This window comes from Marmota flaviventris, chromosome 13 (assembly GCF_047511675.1).
Source record: "Marmota flaviventris isolate mMarFla1 chromosome 13, mMarFla1.hap1, whole genome shotgun sequence".
Taxonomy (NCBI): Eukaryota; Metazoa; Chordata; class Mammalia; order Rodentia; family Sciuridae; genus Marmota; species Marmota flaviventris.
The window spans coordinates 103,567,221-103,587,917 of record NC_092510.1 but is presented as its reverse complement, the minus strand read 5'-3'; the positions used below and the strand labels follow the sequence as shown (position 1 = coordinate 103,587,917).

The 20,697-nt window shown below is 62.4% G+C and overlaps 2 protein-coding genes across 6 annotated transcripts; one reads left to right on the top strand and one right to left on the bottom strand.

Annotated features, from left to right (window-relative positions):
- The first annotated feature begins 1,067 nt into the window (after nucleotides 1-1,067).
- Nucleotides 1,068-10,961, top strand: Agpat2 (1-acylglycerol-3-phosphate O-acyltransferase 2). Of its 2 annotated transcripts, none has more exons than XM_027941734.2 (6): nucleotides 1,068-1,314; nucleotides 7,265-7,398; nucleotides 7,910-8,085; nucleotides 8,256-8,351; nucleotides 9,443-9,515; nucleotides 10,199-10,961. In XM_027941734.2, exons 1-6 carry the CDS (start codon nucleotides 1,133-1,135, stop codon nucleotides 10,372-10,374), a joined length of 837 nt encoding a protein of 278 aa, XP_027797535.1. In that variant the 5' UTR covers nucleotides 1,068-1,132; the 3' UTR covers nucleotides 10,375-10,961. The 2 variants fall into 2 exon arrangements, with proteins under 2 accessions (XP_027797535.1, XP_071457278.1); XM_071601177.1 differs by lacking the exon at nucleotides 1,068-1,314 and adding an exon at nucleotides 3,362-3,464.
- A 442-nt stretch (nucleotides 10,962-11,403) lies between these two features.
- Nucleotides 11,404-20,456, bottom strand: Egfl7 (EGF like domain multiple 7). Of its 4 annotated transcripts, XM_071601173.1 has the most exons (10): nucleotides 20,260-20,456; nucleotides 18,626-18,715; nucleotides 15,132-15,253; nucleotides 14,845-14,961; nucleotides 13,775-13,890; nucleotides 13,486-13,598; nucleotides 13,250-13,414; nucleotides 12,612-12,676; nucleotides 11,889-12,051; nucleotides 11,404-11,776 (listed from the first exon to the last, which is right to left on the bottom strand). In XM_071601173.1, exons 1-10 carry the CDS (start codon nucleotides 20,432-20,434, stop codon nucleotides 11,754-11,756), a joined length of 1,149 nt encoding a protein of 382 aa, XP_071457274.1. In that variant the 5' UTR covers nucleotides 20,435-20,456; the 3' UTR covers nucleotides 11,404-11,753. The 4 variants fall into 4 exon arrangements, with proteins under 4 accessions (XP_071457274.1, XP_071457275.1, XP_071457276.1 ...); XM_071601174.1 differs by lacking the exon at nucleotides 20,260-20,456 and having other exon boundaries at nucleotides 13,486-13,581; nucleotides 18,626-18,714; XM_071601175.1 differs by lacking the exons at nucleotides 11,404-11,776; nucleotides 20,260-20,456 and having other exon boundaries at nucleotides 11,964-12,051; nucleotides 13,486-13,581; nucleotides 13,683-13,890; nucleotides 18,626-18,714.
- Nucleotides 20,457-20,697: the final 241 nt, after the last annotated feature.

The window sequence follows — 20,697 nt, the reverse complement described above, 5'->3', positions numbered from 1 at the left end:
TTAAGGGTTCTGCCACAAGAGAGCTAGAGAATGTGCTGGTAGGTGTTTTCATAAAATGCCTACAGATGTGACACAAATGGCTAGACGTTCTACTTTACAGAAAAACAGAAAACAGCAGTTTCTGGGCAGGGAAGCCCCACCCACTCATGTGAAGGGCACTTGGCTGAGGGCTGAGCACAATTCTGAGGGGGAGGCTGCAACCCTGAGACCTCCAGCTGGTGTGACAGAGGGCAGCAGCTTCGGAGAACTGCAGAAAACCCAGGGGTCCTGCCTCTGCCTGTCTAGAAAGGGCGCTGTTTTGCTATCTCCAGCTGCTCCCTGGGCAAGTGACTGCTGGGGTGCTTGAAAGGTGGAACTAGGAATACCTATAGCAGTATCCCCTCCTCCCAGGGTGACAAATGCTTTTGCCCAATTGAGTACCAGCTGCATTGCCCAGCTGCCAGGCTGGTCATCCGCTGAGCGGAGCCCACGTGAATGCAATCGCCTGATAGCCACCGCTGGCTCTGCACCAGGAGCGGTGACACACTGGGGCTGGCACCCACTAGGGAACCCCTCCAGCCCCGCCCAGAATCACGCCCCAGTTTGTCACCTCCCCCAAGCCCCAACAAGCAGGGTGGCCTTCCACAGCGCCCGGCTCAGTCTCCCTGCCCAAGGGGACCCAAAAGGGTCAGGCATCCTGCCAGGTGGCCAGCCAGGTGACCATTGGTCACTCAGTAGCAGTTCAAGGGCTCCTTTGTGTAGTGACGGACTGGCACGATGGTCACGTCCTTGGGCCGCCTGTAAGCCCTAGGGGAGCTGTGTTTCTGGGCCCAAGGGCGACCCAGGGGTGGGGCACGCGGGCGGGCAGAGGCAGAGCCCGGGGAGCCGGGTACCCGACTGGGGTCCCAGGTGGGGTGGAGTCTGGGCCGAGCCCTTGTGACCCGAGGCAATAAGGGGTGGGCGCCCCGGGCGGGGCGGCGGGCGGGCCAGTGCCCGGGGCGTGGGGCGGGGCAGGCGGCCGCACCTAGCCCGCCGCGCCGCGCGCCTCCCTCCACCGGCCGCCCCGCCCTCCGCCCTCGCAATAAGGGGCGCGGGCGCGCGGGGCGCGCGGGCGGCCGTCGGGGCTGGGCGCGGGCCGTGTGCGCGGCGGGCCATGGACCTGTGGCCGTGGCTGACGGCGGCGCTGCTGCTGCTGCTGCTGCTCGTGCAGCTGAGCCGCGCGGCCAGGTTCTACGCCAAGATCAGCCTCTACTGCTTGCTCTGCCTGTCCGTCTCCGCCGTGGCCTCGGCCGTCTGCCTGCTGCGCCACGGCGGCCGCACCGTGGAGAACATGAGGCAAGCGCCGGGCGCGGGCGGGTGGGGGAGCCCGCCGCCGCTTCCGCTTCGCTAACTTTCCGCTCCCCTCCCCTCTTCCTGCCCCGCCCGCCCGGCGGGGAGCGCGGCCCGGGCCGGCGCCCGGGACCCGGGAGCCGGCGTCACAATGTCCCCGCGCCCTTGCGCCGGCATTTCCTCAGCTCTGGCGTCCCTGCGCCCGCCCTAGCGCGCCGGCTGGCGGTGGGGGCACCTTTCTGGGAGGAAGGGGTTGGGCCGCGCGGGGAGAGGCCCGTCCTGCTTCACCGGCGGGGAAACTTTCCCCAGCGCCACTGGACGGGGCGCTCACGCGGCAGAGTGATCCTTGACCTCTCCCTGGGTCCCCTGCTGACGCGCAGGTGATGAACGTGTTTCTGCTTCCTTCTCTTGGGCAGGTGGGGAGACCTGAGAGGCGCTACTTCCGTGTGGAGGGAGGGAGGTGTTGGCCCCTGCGGCCCCCCGCAAGCACTCGCAGGGACGGGAAGGAATGTGGCAGTTGCCGAGAGTTTCCTCTGGACACCTCTCAGAGCAGGGAAGCTTGGCCCTGGGGTTGAGCAAGGGAAGAGAACAGTTTGGGTTGACAAGAACCGTTGGTGGCTGCCTGGGAGGAGCCTTTCCTGCCCCTTCGCCTGTTCCCCATCCCCATCCCCAGGGACTGTTGCTACATTTCTCTCTGCCCTGTTTGGACTGTCCAGCTGGTGGCTTTTGCAATGGCCTCTTGGCTTTGGCCTAGGATGGGGACATTGTGGTCCCTGAAGCCCTACCTCCTTCTGTGTTAACAGGCACAGTGGGTGAGAGGGTGTCCTGACTTTCCATCATCTCTGCCCTTTGTGGGTCTTGGCAATGGAGGTGACACTGCTCAGTCTGGTCCATATTTCATTATCTCAGGCTCTTTTTCAGGGACTTGTGCTTTGCCTGAGAAGCCCAGATACAAAGGGTGATAGAGAGTGGATTTGAGGAGCAGAGCAGGGGTCTGGTGGGTGTTTTGTGACGACCCATCTCCTCTCTGACCAGTGTCCAGGGGAGCAGACCCCAGGGGCAGCCCAGGCATTTCCCTTCTAATAGGTAGTTCATCCTCAGGACAGATACCCTAGGCCATGCATGAAACACTGAAGGCCTGATGTGCAAGGGCCATGATGTGCAAGGGCCAGCTCCCCTGCAGGCTGGAAACTGCCTGGGGAGATAAAAGAGGTTCCCTTGGGGGAGCCTCCCTAAGTCCCTGGGCACTTCAGAGCAAAGTGGAGGGTGTGGACCTCAGGAAGGGCCCACTGGGTCTGGAAAGTACCAGGCAGATATGCTCCTTGGGGGGTGATATCCTTCCTAGGCCGGGCCAGCAGAGGGTTCTGAGGCCGCAGGTGTCCTGGGCCCAGGGCTGGGCTCTGTTTTCAGCAAATATGAAGTGGAAGTCCCTGGAACCTTTGTAGCTCCTTGGTGTCCTCTCCACCAGCATGTCCTAGTCTGGAGAGGCCTGGCGGGCTCTTCCAGGTCTGTTGCTGCCCAAGGGCCAAATCCAATCACCAGCTACCCTCTCTGAGGGTGGATGAACCCAGCAGGCTAGCCAAACCAGCACTGTCCCACCTTCTACCCTGCCTGCGCAGCCAGGGGCCAGAGAGTCTGGCCAGCTAGAACCCTCAGGTCCCTAGAGGCTCTCCTGATTGGCACCAGGTAAAGGGCCCACGGCCTCTGGGACACTGCTGGGTAACACAGGTGTTTGTTTCTGCCCACACATGGGTTCCCTAGGGAAGGGAGGGCTGGAGGGTGGGGCAGGGCTGGAGGCCTAGGAGCCCACAGCCCTGCCTTCTGCACCAGACTCCCAGAATCCCTGTGACGACTCCCAGCAGTGAGGAAAAGTGGGTGCTGTGAATGGGAAGGCCTCCAGGGGCAGGCACAGGGCGGGTTGAAAAGCAGGGAATGAGGGGTGCAGTCCCTGGGTGGCTGGTCAGGGAAGGGAGCCAGGAGCATGGGAGGTGGAGACTCAGGGGAAAGGGCCCTCCTGTGTGCTGCAGTGCCCCCATTGCTCAGACCGGAAGCCCCTCCCCCTGGTGCTCCCTTTCTGGGACACTGGTTGGAAAGCTCCCTGGTCTGATGAAGAGACTGAGGTTCAGAGGCTTGGCAGTGAGATGGGAGGAGGAAAGGTGAGTGTCCAGGGTCTCAAAGCCAGGGTGAGACACCGCTGGGGTTTGAACCCGCAGGCAGTGGCTCCAAAGTGCTCCTGGCTTTCCCTCTGTGCCCACCCCAGCGCTATGAGCTGGAGGCTGGTGCCTGGGGAGTCCTGAACTGGGGGGGAGAGCAGGGCTGCCCCTCTACTCCCTTTCCACTTCTCCTGGGCAGTGGCCCAGGCATGGGCCCTTCCTCCGGGTTCCAGGCAGGTGCCCACAGAGTCCTTCCCTGTGTGCTCCTAGGGCGCTGGGGCAGGGTGGCTGGGAGCTGCCTCAGTTATACCCACACACGCAGGAAGTGAAGCCCAAAGAAGCTCTGTGTTGGCTGAACCTATCCTCAGGAGGCCCTGAGGACAGGTTCAGCCAACAGGGAAGATTACTTTCTTGGCCCCAAATTCCTTTGGGGGCCCCACCCTTGGCCCCACCATCCTTAGGGTCCCAGATGCCACCGTGGTGGTGGGAGAGGAAGGCGCCAGCAGAACTTCTTCTTGCACCAAGTGGCCAGGACATGGCTGCACAGCAACTTGTCCCCTGCACCTATGCACCTGGGGAGTGGAGAAGGGCGTTGCTGGGCCCTGGGTCCTGGGACAGATGCATGGACAGGACACAGTGCTTTGCTGGGCCCTGGTCCCAAAGGAGGAGGGTTTCAGGGAAGCCTGGCTCCCTGGTCCCACCTCCCCCAGCCCCCATTGCTCAGACCGGGAGCCCCTCCCCCTGGTGCTCCCTTTCTGGGACACTGGTTGGAAAGCTCCCTGGTCTGTCAGGGGCCTTGCTCAGGCCTCCTGTACTCTGGCCATCAGTGGTCCTGCCTGCTCTTTGCCAGCAGGGCTGCTCTGAGTGAGCCCTCCCAGGTCCTCTTAGCCTTCTGGCCAGTCTTGCCCAAAGAGTGTGCCTGGGTCTCCAGGGAGCAGCCCAACCCAAGCCCAGCAGCTGAGGGCAAGGGTCAGTTGGTGGCCGTCCACGAGGACAGCCAGGCTGGTGGCCTGGTCTCTGGCCTTGAACTGCCTCCCGCTGCTGGAGCAGGTGCTGGCGGGAGGGGCTGGGCAGGTCGTGGCACCCTTTACTCTGAGTTACTGTGGGTTCTTTCTTGTGGAGTCCTGTCACAGCCGCCATTGGTCCTCAGTCCAGGGTCACCAGCCACCCAGCCTCCTGGAGTGGCACTCCTCTGCATCCTTCCCCTTTCCCAGGTGGTAGCAGAAACTTAGGAGGTCAAGGGCATTGCCCCAGGCCACATCAGGGAGCCAGGAGACCCCAAGTCCTACCTGGCATCTGGCAGCAGTAATTCTGGAACACTGGGCTGGGCACTGGGCACAACCCTTGGGCTTCAGGTGACCCCAGCCCAGGATGGTACAGTTTACCTTCTGTTTTACTGCAGTTTAGAATGTGGGGGCTGGGGTAGAGCTCGGAAGTAGGGCGGGTGCCTAGCATGCATGAGAGCCTGGGTTCCATCCCCGTACTGGAAAGAGAGAGCAAGAGAAAAGAAGAGGGGCATGGAAATTGGGGAATACCCCACTGCCAGAGGACCACAGTCCCTTTCCCGATGTGGCCCGAGACTCCCCCATGCGGCCACAAGTGGAAGTGCCGATATTTGTAGTAAGGTTGAAGATTCTTTATCCAAAGTGCTTGGGACTAGAAGTTTTTCAGGTTTCGGATGGCTTTGAACTTGGGAAAGTTTACACATACATAATGACATATCGTGGGTACCCAAGTCTAGACACAGGTCATTTGTGTTCCGTGGGCATCTTGTACGCCTGGACGTAATTCTGTGGGTATTGCCAGTGTTGCCAGTGCACCTCTCTTTTGACTACTGCCTCTTGCATGAGGTCAGGTGTGGCATTTTGTACTTGTGTGGTCATGTCCAAAATCTTCAGGAGTTTGGAGCATTTGGAATTTAGGGTCAGGAATGCTCAATCCGTGTGAACCCTGTGAGTTCTGGGCTGGGATGTGGCTCAGTGCAGAGCCCTTGCCTAGCACCAAGTCCCTGGGTTCCACTCCCAGCACCAAGAACTAAAGTCATATGAATGCCCTCTGCAGTAAAGGGATCTCAGTTGCCGTTTCCTCTGCTTTGGGAGCTGAGAGGTGGGCCTAGAGCCCTTCTGCCTGGCCTTCCAGGTGCCTGTGGGCATTTTTGTTTCCCCAGCTCTGCATTCAGCCCTCTGCTGCCATGGGGAGAATTCCTGGCAGAGCCACTCAGGGCCAAGGAGACCAGGTGCTCAGGGCTTCTGGTGCTGCCCTCCCCACAGATGCTCCCGGTCAGCGCCCCTTTCCCCAGCTCTGGCCACACCTCCTGCTTTCAGTTTCAGTCCGGCCCTATCTGTGACAATGTGAAGAGTGAAGATAGGTTCCTGTTTCAGTTTGACTTTCTTTGATAACTAGTGAGTGAGCTGCTTTCCATATGTATCGGACATTTGCCTTTTTAGTTTTCTTGTGAGTTGTCTGAGTGTGTCTTCAATCCTCACTTACTCCCAGGAGCTGTGTTTTACAGGTGGGAAAATGGCATGGACCCCAAAGAGCCAACCAGTTCTCCCTACCAGTGTCCAGGATCCAGGACCAGCCCATACCCCCCCATGGGTGGGGATGGCGGGCAGGTCTGTCCTAGAGAGGAGATGGCCCAGCAGATCTGAGGAACAGGCACAGGCTTCTCGGACCTGGGGACAGTGGCTGGCTTAGTTACCCCAATTAAACCCTGAGCCTCCGTGAGAGGCAGCTTCCTCACCAGGAGAGCTGCCCCTCCCTGGAGTCAGCCTTGTGGCAAGACAGCTGGTCAGGAGCCTGGGCTTTGGTCACAGAAGGACCTGTCCTGTGGGGTCTCAGATTCAGCTGTGGAGACAGGGCAAAGGCAGTTTCCAGGGCTTGGGCAGCGGGGCAGTCTGTGCAGGAAGGTGGGTGTTCTGTGGATGGACGTGGCGAGGGCAGCAGAGCAGGGTGAGCCTGCCTGATGTGCAGAGGTGACCCCTGAGGAGGGTCAGGGCCCTGTATGTGACGGTGTCTTTTGCCATGGTTGGAGTGGGACCCTGGCCGATGCCTCTGCTCTGCTGTGAGCCTGCGCTCGGAGCCTGGGGAGCTACTTCACTGACCTGTGGATGGGGTCCCTCTTCCCCTTGGGACTGGGGGATCACATGACAGGGCTGCACTCATCTGCGTGGACAGCGGAGGGTGTGGGGCCATAGCCCCCAGGTCATTGGGTGGCACATCCCCTGACACCTGCTGTCCACAGGGCTGGGAAGGATCAGGCTCCCTGCTGAGGGCTGTGGAGTGAGCCTGTGCCTTTGGGCTCTGTCTCCTCATGGGCTAACCTCCTGACTGGCAATGTCCTGTCCTGTCCCAGATGTGTGCAAAGCTGGGCCAAGGCCACCCCTAACCCCACATCCCTCTGGCCTGGTCAGCACTGTGGACACAGTCTCTGGGTGTCAGGACTGGATATAGGAGACTTGAGATGTCCCCTGGGAGGCCAGGCCTCTGCAGGGTGCTGGGACCCCTCTCACCCCATCTTGTCCATCATTAGCCTCACCCACTCCTGGGTGGGACCCACCTGCCTGCCAGGCACGCTCCCTTGGGCGGGCTGAGCAAGCATGGTGCAGGGGAGGCCAGCAGCCCCGCCACCCCCAGGATCCAGTGCCTGACTCCTGAACCCTTTGTCTTGCCATCTGCTGCTGTGGCAGAGGCAGGCTGGGCCCTGGACAGCATCTTCTCCCTACCTGGCCCCCACTCCTTCCCTAGGCCTTAGGCCACGCCCCTGGCCACTGACCTCTGCTCACTGCTGCCTCTGTCCACAGGATCATCAGCTGGTTTGTACGGTCCTTTAAGTATGCCTACGGCCTTCGTTTTGACATCAAGGGCCGGGAGAACCTGGAGGTGGACCGGCCCTGTGTCATCATCTCCAACCACCAGAGCATCCTGGACATGATGGGTAGGCCACCAGAGGCATGCGTGCTCTGCTCCTGGGGGGGTGGGCAGGTGAGCCAGGTGCTGGGCAGACATGGGAAGGGGACCTGGATGTCCCTCCAGCCACTGGCTTCCCTTAGGCTGGACAGTAAAAGCAACCGGCTGCCTGTGTCTGACACTGGGCACAGGGCTATACTGCAACCCAGGCTGGGTACCTCCCCAAAAGATGGTCAGGCCAAAGACCAGATGGAGTGCCAGGTGGGCAGTGGGGAACAGGGGGTCACCTCTCTCTTTCCTGGTGAGGGGTCCATTTGGGATGACACTGTCCTGTCTCTGTCTCTCCCCTATGTCTCTGCCTCTGTCACTCTGTGTCTTCTGTCTTATCTCTGTCTCCCTCTCCCTCTGTGTCTCTGTCTCTCCATCTCCTGTCTCTCTGCCTCTGTGTCTCTCTCCGTCTCTTGCGCCTGTCTCTGCCCCTCTCTCTCATGGTCCTGGTCTCCCTCTGCCCCTCCTGGGTCGTCCCCTGCTTCCGGCAGGCCTCATGGAGATCCTCCCCAAGCGCTGTGTGCAGATCGCCAAGCGGGAGCTCCTGTTCCTGGGGCCAGTGGGCCTGGTCATGTACCTCGGGGGCGTCTTCTTCATCAACCGGCAGCGCTCCAGCACTGCCCTGACCGTGATGGCGGACCTGGGCGAGCGCATGGCCAAGGAGAATGTGAGTGTGGGCCGCGGTGTGGCTGTTGGCAGAAGGAGTCTGCGGGTTGCACGGGGCACTCAGGACCCACTCCACACTGCGTGGTCCCAGGAGGGGCAGCGAGGCCTCCCTGGGGTGGCCCAGGTGGCAGTGGACAGCCCGGGATATAGTCGGCTCCTCTCTCCCCGCAGCTCAAAGTGTGGATCTACCCCGAGGGCACACGCAATGACAACGGGGACCTGCTGCCCTTCAAGAAAGGTGCCTTCCACCTGGCAGTGCAGGCCCAGGTAGGTGGGAGCCCAGGTCAGGGTGGCTCAAGGCTGAAGGTGACTGATGGGGCTCAGGGATCCCTTGCACTGGGCGGGGACAGGGCCTCATCACCACATGCTGAGGTGGGCGCCCTTGGGCCCTCTACCACTGGGCAGTTAAGGTCAGTACTCCCTCCAGCCCAGGCAACTGGCTGCCCCCGGCAGCACCTGAGAGCCAGTGGCCTGCCTCAGTAGGGGGTTTTGAGGAGCAGGGACCAAGGCGAGGAGCCAGGCCTGCTTGCTGAGCCCTGTCTGTGCTGGCTTGTGCTGAGCACTCCTCCAGGGAGTGGGCTGGCCGGGATGGCAGGCTACAGAGCACACGGGCATGGGTCGTGGCCTCATGGTCCTCAGCCTTCAGGGGCAGTAATGAGGCCCAGAGGTGTTGTGGGAGCCCAGGGGGTATCCACCATGGAGAAGGGATCTCCTGGAGGGTGAAGGGGGCCCACTAGCTCTTGCTCTATGCTGGGGAGACTCATGTTGGGGGGAAGCCACTGTCCAGGGTCAGGGAAAGGGTCTTCCGAACGCTGGACTGGTCACAGCTCAGTAGACGTATTCTCCTCTGCCCCTATGGTGGGTGGCCTCCAGTGCCCTAGTGCCTAGTCCTGAGGCTCTTCCCAGCACCCTGAGCTGACACAGAAGTTGCACCTAGGACCCACATGCCTGCAGCCACCCTGCTCTCTGGCCCGAGCCTCTAGCCAAGGGGCAGAAGACACTCCTGCCTGGGCCTGGGGCTGGAGTCATTTCTACCTTGCCAGTGGCCGTGGGGTCGGGGCTAGACTGGCAAGGCCTGGGAGAAGAGAGATTTCCCAGTCACCTGTCTCCCCAGGGCCTGCTCCTCTGCAGTCTGCCTGCCCATGTCCCAAGGTCCCATGACAGTCTGGGTTAATGATCATCCCCAGGTGCCACCTGTCACTGGTGGCTCTGACCCTGGGGCCTTCAAGGAATGTCAGGAGGCACCATCCCCTCCCCTGGGTAGTGCTGCACTGGCCTCCTGAGTTGGGGGACAGGTGGGAAGGGAGGGTGGGCAGGGCAGGGCCAGGCCCGCTCAGCCTGGCGTGTCCCTGTGGCAGGTGCCCATTGTTCCTGTGGTGTACTCCTCTTTCTCTTCCTTCTACAACCTCAAGACCAAGCTCTTCACCTCAGGTGAGCCCCTGCCAGCCTCATACCCAGGGCCCTGTTCCTGATGGCTGCTCAGTGGAGTGACCCCACCGTGGGCCTGTGGCCCTGCAAGGGGGCTGTAGAGGGTCTGTTTTTCAGATGAGGAAACTAAGGCTCCAGAAGGGTGGAAGGGCCCAAGCAGGCTTGTAGGTGGGACCTGTGGAAGTGGTCACTGACCGTCCAGTCCTGGCGCTACATGGGCAGCCCAGGGAACCACCACTGGCCACAGAGCTGGCCTGTCCAGCAGTGCTGGCTTCAGGCGGGGGCCCTGATGCCACTCTTGCTTATCTGGGGGGGTCAGAGGTTGAAGGCAGTAGGGGAGGAGCCAAACTCCATCTCCCCACAGCCCAAACTGCTGAGGACAGATGTCGGGGTGCAGTGGGGGCTGGCCAGGAGGGGTAGAGGGGGCTTTCTGGGGTGGGAGTGTCCTGTGTGGCCATTGGTGGTCACCGGGTGGGGGAGACCATGGCAAGCACCCTGTGCGCACTTGGGAGCAGCTTTATTGGTCAGCATCGCCTCAGGACAAGCCCACAATGGCCAGGAGCTGGGTGGGCCCAGCCCTCCAGGTCTAGGTCTCAAGGCTCAGGCTCAGGACAGGGTGGCCGGTGGGGGCAAGGCTGGGGCAGCAGCAGGTGGCCCCCAGCTGCTGATACCACTGTCCACCCCAGGAATAATCAAGGTCCAGGTGCTGGATGCCGTCCCCACCAGTGGCCTCACCGTGGCCGACATTCCCAAGCTCATGGACACTTGCCACCACGCCATGAGGAGCACCTTTTTCCACTTGTCCAGGAATCCCCAGGAGAACGGGGCCATTGAGGGACCTGCTGTCCAGCCAGCCCAGTAGCCCTGGCCATGGGGTGGGGGACCTGGGGCAGGGCAGGCGGGAGGCAGAAGACTAGGAATGGACAGAGAGACACCCCCTCCCAGGCTGCCAAATATCACCGTGTCTGGCTCCCCGGCTCCCGGCTCTCACTTGGACCCTGGAAGCAGGAAGCCCTTTGTCACTGGCCTCAGATGAAGGCCCCTGATGTCTCTTCCAGGAGTGAGCTGGAAGCAGCCAGCATGAGGGACCTCACCCTCATGCCTGTGTCCCCAGGATCTGGTATGTGGCCTCAGGCAGGCTTAGCCCCAAGCCTTCGGGGGAAACTGAGAGCCCTGGGATGTCCAGACTGAGGCCACACCTCTGCCCTGGCCAGGTCCTGGTATATCTGCAGGGCCCACAGGGTGCAGAGTCAGGCTCAGGGGTCCAGGCCATGGCCTGCATCAGGCCTTCGGGGAGAGAAGAGGCTTGGGGGCTGGGACTGCCTGGTTTCACCCCGCCTGGGCCACAGGGAGCTGGAGGGCAGGGTCTGCGGCTCCCACCGGCTTCAAGGATGTCTGTGGGTCAGTGTTGTACTCAGTTCTTTTTTATAAATGAACTCTTGGAAGTAATTGTTGAGCTGTGGTCACTTAGAGGATGGGCAGGGGCTTCCCAGGTCTCTGTCCAGGGGCAATCTTCCAGGCTGCCTGTGCTGCCCCCTGCCCAAACTGCTGGGCTAGCTGCCCTCCCAGGGTCCAGTGAGAAGGCCTCCAGCCCCAGCAGGGTGGGCTACCGTCACCCACAGTGCCTTCCTCATGGCTGTGAGGGGTTGAGGGGGCAGGGTGACTGACTGCCTGGAGACGGGGGACAGAGGCCAGCTGTGCAGTGGGGAAGCACCAGCTGAGCTTACGTGGCGATCACGACCTCGGAAGCTCACGGCCACCTGCCTCAGCCCTGACAGCACCGGGAGCCTGGTGTGGTGGGCCTGGAGTGCCTTCCCTGAACCCCACCATGGCAGTGGGTCTGCGCAGGGCAGCACCTTCCTCCTACCCCAAACCATCCATGGACAGCAGCTCAAGTCTTGATTTTATTCTGGCAGACACAAGACAGGCCTCTGCCCTGGTCCAGGCATACTGCCCAGTGAGCCCCAGTGGTCCCCAGCCCTGGGCATGCAGCCCCCGTACCTTCCCTGGCCTCCGACCCACCAGGCCCTGGAAAATCCAGCCATGACGGGAAAGCGTTCATGCAGAGGACCTCACCCCACACATAAGTCCTCCCTGGGAGCCTTCTAAGGCAGTTAGACAAAGAAAGGGCCCTTCCCAGCCTGCCCACAGCCATCACCAGGACTGGCATCGGGCCCAGCTAGGGGACTAGAGGTAGGGGAGCTGGGGTGGGTCAGTGCAGCCTGCAGTGCGGAAGGGTCCTCACAGCTCCTTCTTGCATGAGCCTAGAGGCAGAAGAGGGGGCCGTGTCAACAGTCAGACCTGCCTGTCCCCTTGGTGGCCACACTGGCCCAAGATGGTTCCCAAGCTTCCAGGGCAGGTGGCTGTGGCACTCACAAGACCCCAGCTGCTCCTCCAGGAAGGATATCTGCTCGCTCAGTGAGTCAATGCGGTCCAGCTGCTGCAGTGAGTGGGCCAGGAGGCGGCCAGGGTCCTGGAGTCCCTGTTCCACGGCCCGCGAGGCCAGGCTGTGCAGTGGGGCGAGCACCAGCTGCAGCTTCTGTGGAGATGCAGGAGGCTGACGACCCAGGGCCAGCCCCTCCTGCGCTTGCATAAGACTTAAGCCCAGGCAGGGCTGGGCAGGGCTGGCCCCCAGCTCTGGCAACAGGGCTCTTCTCGCCACTAGAGGAAGCTGCTGCTTGAAGGGCAAAAGCTGGGTGGGCCTGAAGGACGTCAGACAGGCCAAGGCCTGGGCACCTGGTCCTAAGGTCTTAAGTTTCGGTAGAGGGACGAGAAGGGTCTCAGAGCCCATGGCTTTGTGGGAAGGCCAGCAAAAGCTTGACCTGCTATGGCAAGTGGAGGTGGGCTCTGGGTCTGGGCTCCCACTCCAAGCATGGCCTGGGGAGGGGTATCCAAGCTCAGCTCCTCCTGGCCAAGAGTCCCAGCCAGTGTCCCACTGCCCCAGCCCAAAGAGCCCCTGGACTTCTGGAAGAAGGAAAGGGGGGCCTTTGGGCTGCCCCATGGAGCCTCACAACCATCCCTCAGGGAGAGTCATGTCCTGGGAGGCCGAGGGGGATCTGTGGCCCTCCATAGGATCAGGGAGGTCCCCCCAGTCCTCACCTGCTCCAGCATGTCCACCCGGGACTGTAGCTGACGCACCTCCTCTCTCACCATGCTGTCCACTCCTGCAGGCAGATCCAGGTGTGGTCAAGAGGGTGGTCCCCACCCCACCCCACCCAATCCTGAGGCTGGCCTCTGATCCTGAGGACCGCCTGGCACGTCCAGCCCCCACCCTGCCCCTTGGTGCAGGGCCAGGCTTGCTGTGCTGACCCGGGGTCCGAGGCGCTCCTGGTGCGGGGCTGCTGACGGCGCATTATTACTCACGGTACGAGTTTGAAGTGTCACAGCGCGTACCAAAAGTAATAATGCCCCGTCACCAGCGGAGGCACGGTGATTCTCCAGGTTGCTGGTGCTTGCATCTCTTGGCTGAGGCGAGGCCTCAGGGAAACCTCCCCTCAGTGCCTTCCGGGAACCCTGGGGGCAGGGCCTCCTGCTCCTTCCACCCACAGAACTGCCCAGCAGCCCAGCCACCTGGGCTCAGTCCTCTCTGTGTGATGCTAACCCAGGCCAGGGCTGACTGCCCTGTGCAGTGGGGAAGCACCAGCTGAGCTTACGTGGCGATCATCTAGGGTGATGCCCACCCACCTGCCCACTGCCCCAGGCCAGGCGCAGCAGTAAGGGTGGAGGGGTGAGCTCACCTGTTGTGGGACCTGGGGCCACCCTGGGGGGCCCTCCCTTGGGCAGGCAGAGTGTGCCGTCTGCAGACGGGCCGTGCCCCTCCCAGCACTGGCACCAGTAGCTGCCTGCAGTGTTGACACAGCGCTGGGGACAGCCGGCTCCTCCAGTGCTGCACTCGTCCACATCTAGGAAACGGGGGTCAGCGGTGCCTGCAGAGGACCTCCCCGGCCCCTCATGGAGGCACAGCCAACCTTACCTGTCTGGCAGGTGTCACCCTGCCACCCTGCAGGGCAGTGGCAGTGGCCTGGATGGACACAGCTCCCTCCGTTCCCACACGGTGGCTGGCATATTGCTGTGGGTAGGGGAGGCCTGTCACCAGTGTAGGGTGACAGGGCCCTGCGTCAGCAGCCAGGGAAGGGGGCACTCTGCAGCAAGGGGTGCCCTGCTGGTCACCTGGGAGCGGGAATCCTGATGCCAGGTACCCTCCAGGGCCCCCGGGTGGCAGTACCTGGGGACGGCAGTGTCCTGGGACCTGCTGCCCTCACCTGCTCCGCAGGCCCCAGGGAGCCCACTGGTCCTCTTCCAGCCAGGGCAGCAGGCGAATTGCGGCCGGGCAGGGGCCGGCCCAGGGCTGCGGCGATAGGCGGTCCTGTAGATAGTGCTGTAGGGGTGGGGACTGCTTAGAGGGGCTGACAATTGGGTGGCCCAGGCCTGGCTTTACCCTGCCCACTTGGTCTGCCAGCTTCTGAGCACCAGAACAGGGTCACTCCCAGGTGTCCTCAGAGGTCCTCTCCCCAGGGATGTCAATTCAGAGTCACTGCATTGGATTTCCCTAGGTGGCTGCTCCAGTGTTGAAGAAGCCCCAGCTGTGCCTGGCACAGAGCAGGGACAGTGCCAGGCCCGTGAGTGCCTCTTCATCCCGAGCCTGTGACGAGGGCATCTAGCCAGAGGGGCAGGCCTAACCTGGTCCTGCAGCTGGTCACTGGCAGAACCAGCTTAACCTTGGCCTTCTTCATTTCCCTGGGGTCTGGCACCTGGGGTTGTCACCTTCTACCTCTGGGGATCAGGAACCCCTGGTTCTGGAGTCCTGGCCTCCTACCCCTAGTGGGGAGCTCACAAACTATCCTGTTCCTTCCTACCCTTTCCCAAGATTTCTGGGTGGGGCAGGCTAAGCTCCCTAAACTCAGGAACAAGGACCCTGCCTGCAGCTGAGTCCTGAGCCGCAGGACCTCAAGGCTGGTGTGTCAACCTGACGGATGTATAGGGGCCTGGGGGCCTCCATCCATGCCCTCAGGGACTGTCGTGGGGAGGATGACCACTGGAGCCCTGGGTACAGCCAGAGGGACTGAGACAGTTGCCACCCCAAGTCACAGAAAGCTTTAGCCAATGGTGTCAAGGGTGGGCAGGCGGGCTGAGCACCCTGGAAGCTAAGGGTACAGATGGGTGGACAGCCCCTGGAAAAACGGGGGATTCCCTGGGAAGTGATGTCCTCGGACTCAGACAACTGAGACCTACTGCCTTGGCTTTGGCTTGCCATCTCAGGTCAGGTGCCCTCTTGAGCCAGGTGGTGGATAGGTACCTTGGAGGGTTGGTCTGGGGTCCTGAGGACACTTACCGGTAGGTGCTGCAGGCTCGGTGCCCATCGCAGGTGGTGAGGAGCGGTTGGTACACACGCTGCACGAAGGACTCGGAGATGGGGCCCCTGGCAACTCCCACCGCACACACCCTGCGGCTGTGGCAGGGCAGGCAGGGTCAGAAGAAGGTCCCAGAGCCAGGAGCCACCCAGCCCCGGGCCCATGAGAGCCCACAGGGAATCCCCTTGGGATTTGGAGGCTGCCTTGGGGAGGATCTGAGGGCTCTTGGTTCCCACCCCAGCACCCTGAGGCCCAAGCCCTGGCTCACCTGGGCCGGTAGACATGCTCTGTGCCACCCACAGCCAGCACCAGAAACCACACTAGAAGCAGCTCCTGGGAGCCCCACATGGCCTGTGTGTCCAGGAGGGATGGCCTTCTCCTCTGGGTGGCCTGGACACAAAGCAGGACCCCATTAGCCCTCCTGCAGACTCTTCTCTATCCCAAGCCTCTGGTGGAGTCCGCATCTTCGGCTTTGTGAGGCCTGCCTAGCTCAGCCACTTGCTGGGGCCTCCCACCAGGGGGACAGACCCCAGGATCGATGCCAGCTCCCCCTGCTCCAGGTGGCCAGCCAGAGCCAGGCCGCTGTCCAGGGTTCTTGGGGAAGGAGGTATCTGGGCCTTTTGGGCTAGGGAGCTGAACCTGAGGGCACCCAAAGCTCCAGCTCGGCCAGTCATCCTTCCCTCCCCTGGCTGGTTTTAGGGCCCTTGTGGTCACAGGAAGCAGGGGCCAGCTTGACCTCCGCTCCCAGTCTGCTAACAGGGCATTAGTGGGCAGAGCTGGAATTCAGCCTAGCCTGGGACTTGCCACCCCATCACAGCCCTTCTGGACTTTGAGTCCTTGTCTGCCAATAGAAAGCCAGTAGGGGGCACTGTGGAGTCTATCAGGTGCAGGTGTCTGGCCTCCACCAGCAGGTGCGCCACAGCCAGGAGGCATTACAGGGTGCACATCCTGAGGCCAGGGGAGGAAGGCCACAGCTACGAGGAGCATCTCTGCCAGTCTGAAGCACATGTGCAGTCTCTGGTGTTCCCAGGGCCCACAACTAGGGGAGTAAGGGGCACCCACAATGCAGATGCCAGCGGAGCCCATCTCCAGCCCTCTCCTGGCTCTGGGTGGGGGCCAGGGAGGCAGGGGGAGGCCACCTGGGAATGTAAGAAGCTCCAGCCAGAATTAATAGTCAGTGATGCTGGGGGTGGAGAGTCTGCATGGGGAAGGGCATCTGCCTCCTGTCCTGTGGTAGCCCAGCGGGGTGGTGAGTTACATCCAAGGCTGGACATGGTGCTTTCTCAAGGGCTGGGCTCCTCGCATGGGCTGCCCTAGCCCTGCAGGGCCCCCTCCCCACTCCACTGGGCAGGAAAGGGCCAGCAGACAGGCAGGGTGGAGCCTGGGGTAATGTCAGGACTCAGCTTCCTCAGACACCATGAGGGTCTCTGAGGCCCTTCTTGCTCTGACAGCCCTAGGTGGTTACTGAGCCCTGGCTGCTGGCCAACCCCCACCCAGAGGGGAAAGGAAGCCTGTGCTGGCTTCCTGGGTCACTCAGCTGGGGTCAACTCCAAGCTGGGTCCCTGTATCGTGGGGTTCTGGGTGGGAAGGCAGCTGGCAGGGGAGCTTCCCACATCCTGCTTCTGCTGAAGTAGAGGGGAGGGCAGAGTCTGTGAGTGGGCAGGGACAGTTTCTTGGACAGGGGTGTATCCTGCCAATCAGACCTGGCTAGGGAAGATTAACCCTAGAGGTGGTCCCTGGGGGAGGAAACCGTTGGAGGTGGGCCTATTGGTCCAGGCAAGAATCAGGTGGTCCTTGGGAGTTGGGACAGGAAGGAAAAGGTGGGCCAGCAGCCTCATTAGCCTGTGCTGGGCAGGGGGATGTGGAGCTTGGCCTGGGGGCAGCTCCCCTCTGCCCCAAACATTCATCCACAGCACGCAGGTACTTCAGGCTGTCTAGAAAGGGAACCGTGCTTAAAGAAACTCGATTTTTGAAAGTCATGCTTTCCCTAAGGCCAGAGAAAGCCGGTGCAGGCGAAGGCTGGCAGAGTCTCATTTCCCTTCGCCGTTCAGCCACTGGGGCCCGGGGCGCAGCGGGCGGGTGGTGGCGTCGCCTCCAGGTTGATAAGCAATCATGTCCCCTCCGACTGTAATCAAGGGCCCTGCCCACCACCTCCCCTCCCCGACTGGCCGCCCGCAGCCCACACAGGGTTGGAGGAGGCTGGGTGCTTAGTGGGAGAGCCCTGGCCACCGTAGGCTAAGGGCCCCATCTCCTCGCGCCTAAGCGGTGTCTGGATGTTATCGCCCAGGGAGAGGGTGGAGGGGCGCGGGAGGCAGGAGGACCCGACGCGCTTAGCGGGGGCGCGCTCTCCACTGCCCGCCTCCTGCCGCCGCCTCCTCGGCTCTGTGCGGTGGGAGCGGGGATGGAGCGTGACATCCCCTGGACGGCCCAGCCGGGCTGGGTTGCGGTGTGGGGGCCTCGAGGCCTCGAGTCAGCTTGGGGGGCGCAGGCCGGGGTCAGGGTGAGGGGCCGCGGCGCCAGGTCGCCAGCAGGGGGCGCCATTTCTCAAGGCCGCTGGGCCCACTCCCCGGGCGGCCGCAGGACCGGGGCTGGGCGTGGGGTCCGCGAGCCCCGCGCGGCCCAGCCGCGGCCCCCACGCGCTCACCTCTTGGGTCCCTGCAATCGCTCGGCGTCGCCCGGGTGACCGCCCCCAGCTCCGCTCCCGGTGGCCCCGGCCTCCCCGGTCCCGCCTGAGCGGCCCGCAGACCTCCCGCCCCCGGCGCCCTACGTCCCGGGCCCCGGCTCCCTCCGCACTCACCGCGCGATCCGGGGCGCGCACGCGCCGCCGCCGCCGCCGCCGCGCGCCGAGGGGGCCCCGAGCCCCGCCCCGCCCCGCCCCCGGCCCCGCCCCACCTGGCGGCCACGGCGGAGCCCGGCCCCCGCCTGGTGGGCTCACGGTGCCGCCGCGATCCCATTGCGCGGGTCGGGGAAACTGAGGCCCCGCGTCCGAGGGCTCCCGGAGACGCTCAACGGGCCAGCGAGAACCCGGGGTCTTGGCTCAAGTTGGCCTCGCAGCGCTGCCCCGCACCCCTGAGTCCCCATCGCAAGTCCTGGTCCTTCCGGAGCCCCTAGCCTGGCAGCCGGTAGAACGCTTGGCGGCTGGGGTCACCAGACTCCGCTAGCGCTGGAAACCAGATGCGACAAGGGGCACCCATACTGAGTCTATGCTAACGCTAGCCCAAGGGTTGGCCCCAGGATGGTAATCGGAGCCGCCAACCCACCAGCCTGCTAGAAAGAGAAGCTAATTTGACCTCCACCTGCAGCCACTATGGGATAGGCATCAGGACCCTCCTCCCAGAGACCCAGTACCCGCCCAGAATCTCAGAGCAGTGTCCAGATGGGTCCTGGGTGTGACCTCAAGCTGCCCTCCTAACCATAGTCTGTCTTATTTGGGGCAGTCAAGACCACTGAGAGCTCCTCCCTATGGGTTGAAGACCCCTCATCCCCATGGTCACCTCCAGAGGCTCCTAGGTTGATCATCTCTCTTCTCCCCACTTCAATTTCCACATTTGTGTTCAGGGCTAAGGTGTCACAGTGCCTCTGGTACAATCACACTTCCATGCCTGATTATCTCAAGAGTGAGAGGCCCTGGCCCACCCACCTTGGCAGTTCCTGGATCCTGAGCCTGGCCCTGATCAGGTACCGGTTGCACACACAGGTGAAGTGTGCTCCTGGCAAGGCCAGGCCCTGTGGCTGCCACCTGGAGGCCTGCTGAGAACTCACCGGGTGTGGGGGAGCTCCTCATCCCCTGCACACTGGAGACTGCTGCTCTTCTACGTGAGGTGGGCCACCACAACTCGCTGGTGCCAGGGGCTGCAGGTCACAGATGGCATGTGGATTAGTGCCTTGGCAGATCCTTGGTCTCCTTGAGGCCCAGGGGCTGGGAAGGGGCTCTGAGTCCAGGCTCTGATGTGGTCATGGCACTGCAGCCTGCAACCTGCACTAGACCTATAGACTCCATCCTTCACCCACCTCCACCCTAAGTCCCCAGACAAACTGGCCTCTTGGAGCTGCCCAGGGAGCAGCCACAGTGGTGGGTTTAGGCTCCCATCTGTAAAATGGGGTTGTTGCTCAAAGTCTGGCTCTAAGGACCAGGTGCAAAGAAAAACGCTTGGGTGTGGTGTGAGGGGCCTGCAGATGGATGGGGAAGGCCCACAGTTCTGAGCTGCACGTGTGCTGAAGGAGAGCCGCTGAGCGAGGCCTCGCCCTTCTCCATTCAGCAGCCTCTGCCCTGGACCAACGGATTCTGGAAACCTCTGAAGGTGGGTCTAAGGGGATGTCTATTGTTGGGAATGGGGGCTCCTGGATTTCCTGACCCCCTAAATCCAAGAGGGAAGCTCTTGCTCAGTCCTGAGTAGGGAGCAGGGCTTGGAGGCCCTGGGAAGGAGAGTCCCCTGCCCCATCCTCTGAAGCTATGGCAGCCGCTCAACCCTTGGCCAGCAGTCCACCCCTCCTGCCCATCAGGCAGAGAAGATGCAGCAAAAAAGGAAGCTCAGAGGTGCTTGCACTGGTCCTCCTGCCCTAACCTGGGCTGAGCCTCAGCTGTTCCTCACCTGGACAGTGGGCCTTCTTTGACAGGCCTTTTGGCACCAAAGTCACGGGTGGGGGCCAAAAGACCTGATGCTGCTTTAGGGGATTTGAGACCTTTACTACCTAACTTAGGGGCTGGGGAGGAGAACAGGAGGTTTCCTTGGTGGACAGGGTGGGCCAAAAAGGTCCCCCTGTGTCCACATTGCACCCTTCCAAGTTGTCCCTGAGATTGAGCCCCCAAAGCCAGCCCAGCAGGAGAGGGGTGCTGCTCCCTGCCCCACATGCTGTGCCCCCAGGACACATAGCTCATTTGTGCTACAGATGGGCTTTGGGGTCCCTCCCTTGGGGCTGATCCCCAGACCAACATATTTCCCTGATTTCCCTGGGGGTGTTGTCCACTAGGGGCAATCTGAGAAGACCCCAGCCCTCAGCACACTGGGTTGCAGCAGAGGAATAGTGAGGGGAACCAAGCCCCGCTGAGATTTGCTGCCAAGCCCAGGGGTTCCTCTGGGGAAGCCGTGGGGGGTGGCAGAGGTGAGGCTGTGAGCCAGGCCGTCTTCAGTCTCCCTGTAGAGGCACACAGCCACTGCGCAGCCAGGGATGAGGGGTGGGAGTCCAGGCTGGGACACCCACTAGTGGGTACTTGGCCCAGAGCCTCAGCGAGGACAGCACCAGCCAGAAAGGCAGGTGGGATTGCAGCTGGGACAGCATCCAGAGCTGGCCGGTTCAAGCCCAGCCAACGGGGGCTGCAGCCACCTCATCCCACACGGGGGTACTCAGGGCCCTCTCTGCCCGCTCCCTGCCCCTGCAGAGTCACCCTGCCATACCTGATGCCGCCCAGGCTTGGCCACAGCCACCACTGCTGCCTACTCGGGCCAGGCATGGTCCCTGCCCCTTGTGGGGGTGTTGGGCCCAGACACCCCAAGGCACCTCCTGAGGTTGGTCGCCTGTCCTGTCCGCTGCAGCCTCCATCTCAGCCTGCGGAGTGGCCGACTGGGGCATGGAGGCTCCTCCCGGGCAAGGAAGGGCGGCTTTTTATGCTGGGTCCCGTGTAAATCGGGATTGGGATGGGCCCTTCCCGACCGGACTTCCTGTGTGTGTTCTCCTCTGATAACGGGGATCTGTCAGCGAACAAACAGGAGGCTGGGGGCAGCGGGGGCTGCTGAGAGGGGCCAGCGGGCTGCCAGGGAGGGGGAGCTGTCTCCTGGGACTTCTTGGTTTATCCCTGAAGCAGCCAGAGAGTGGGCTCTGGCTCAGCTGCAGCC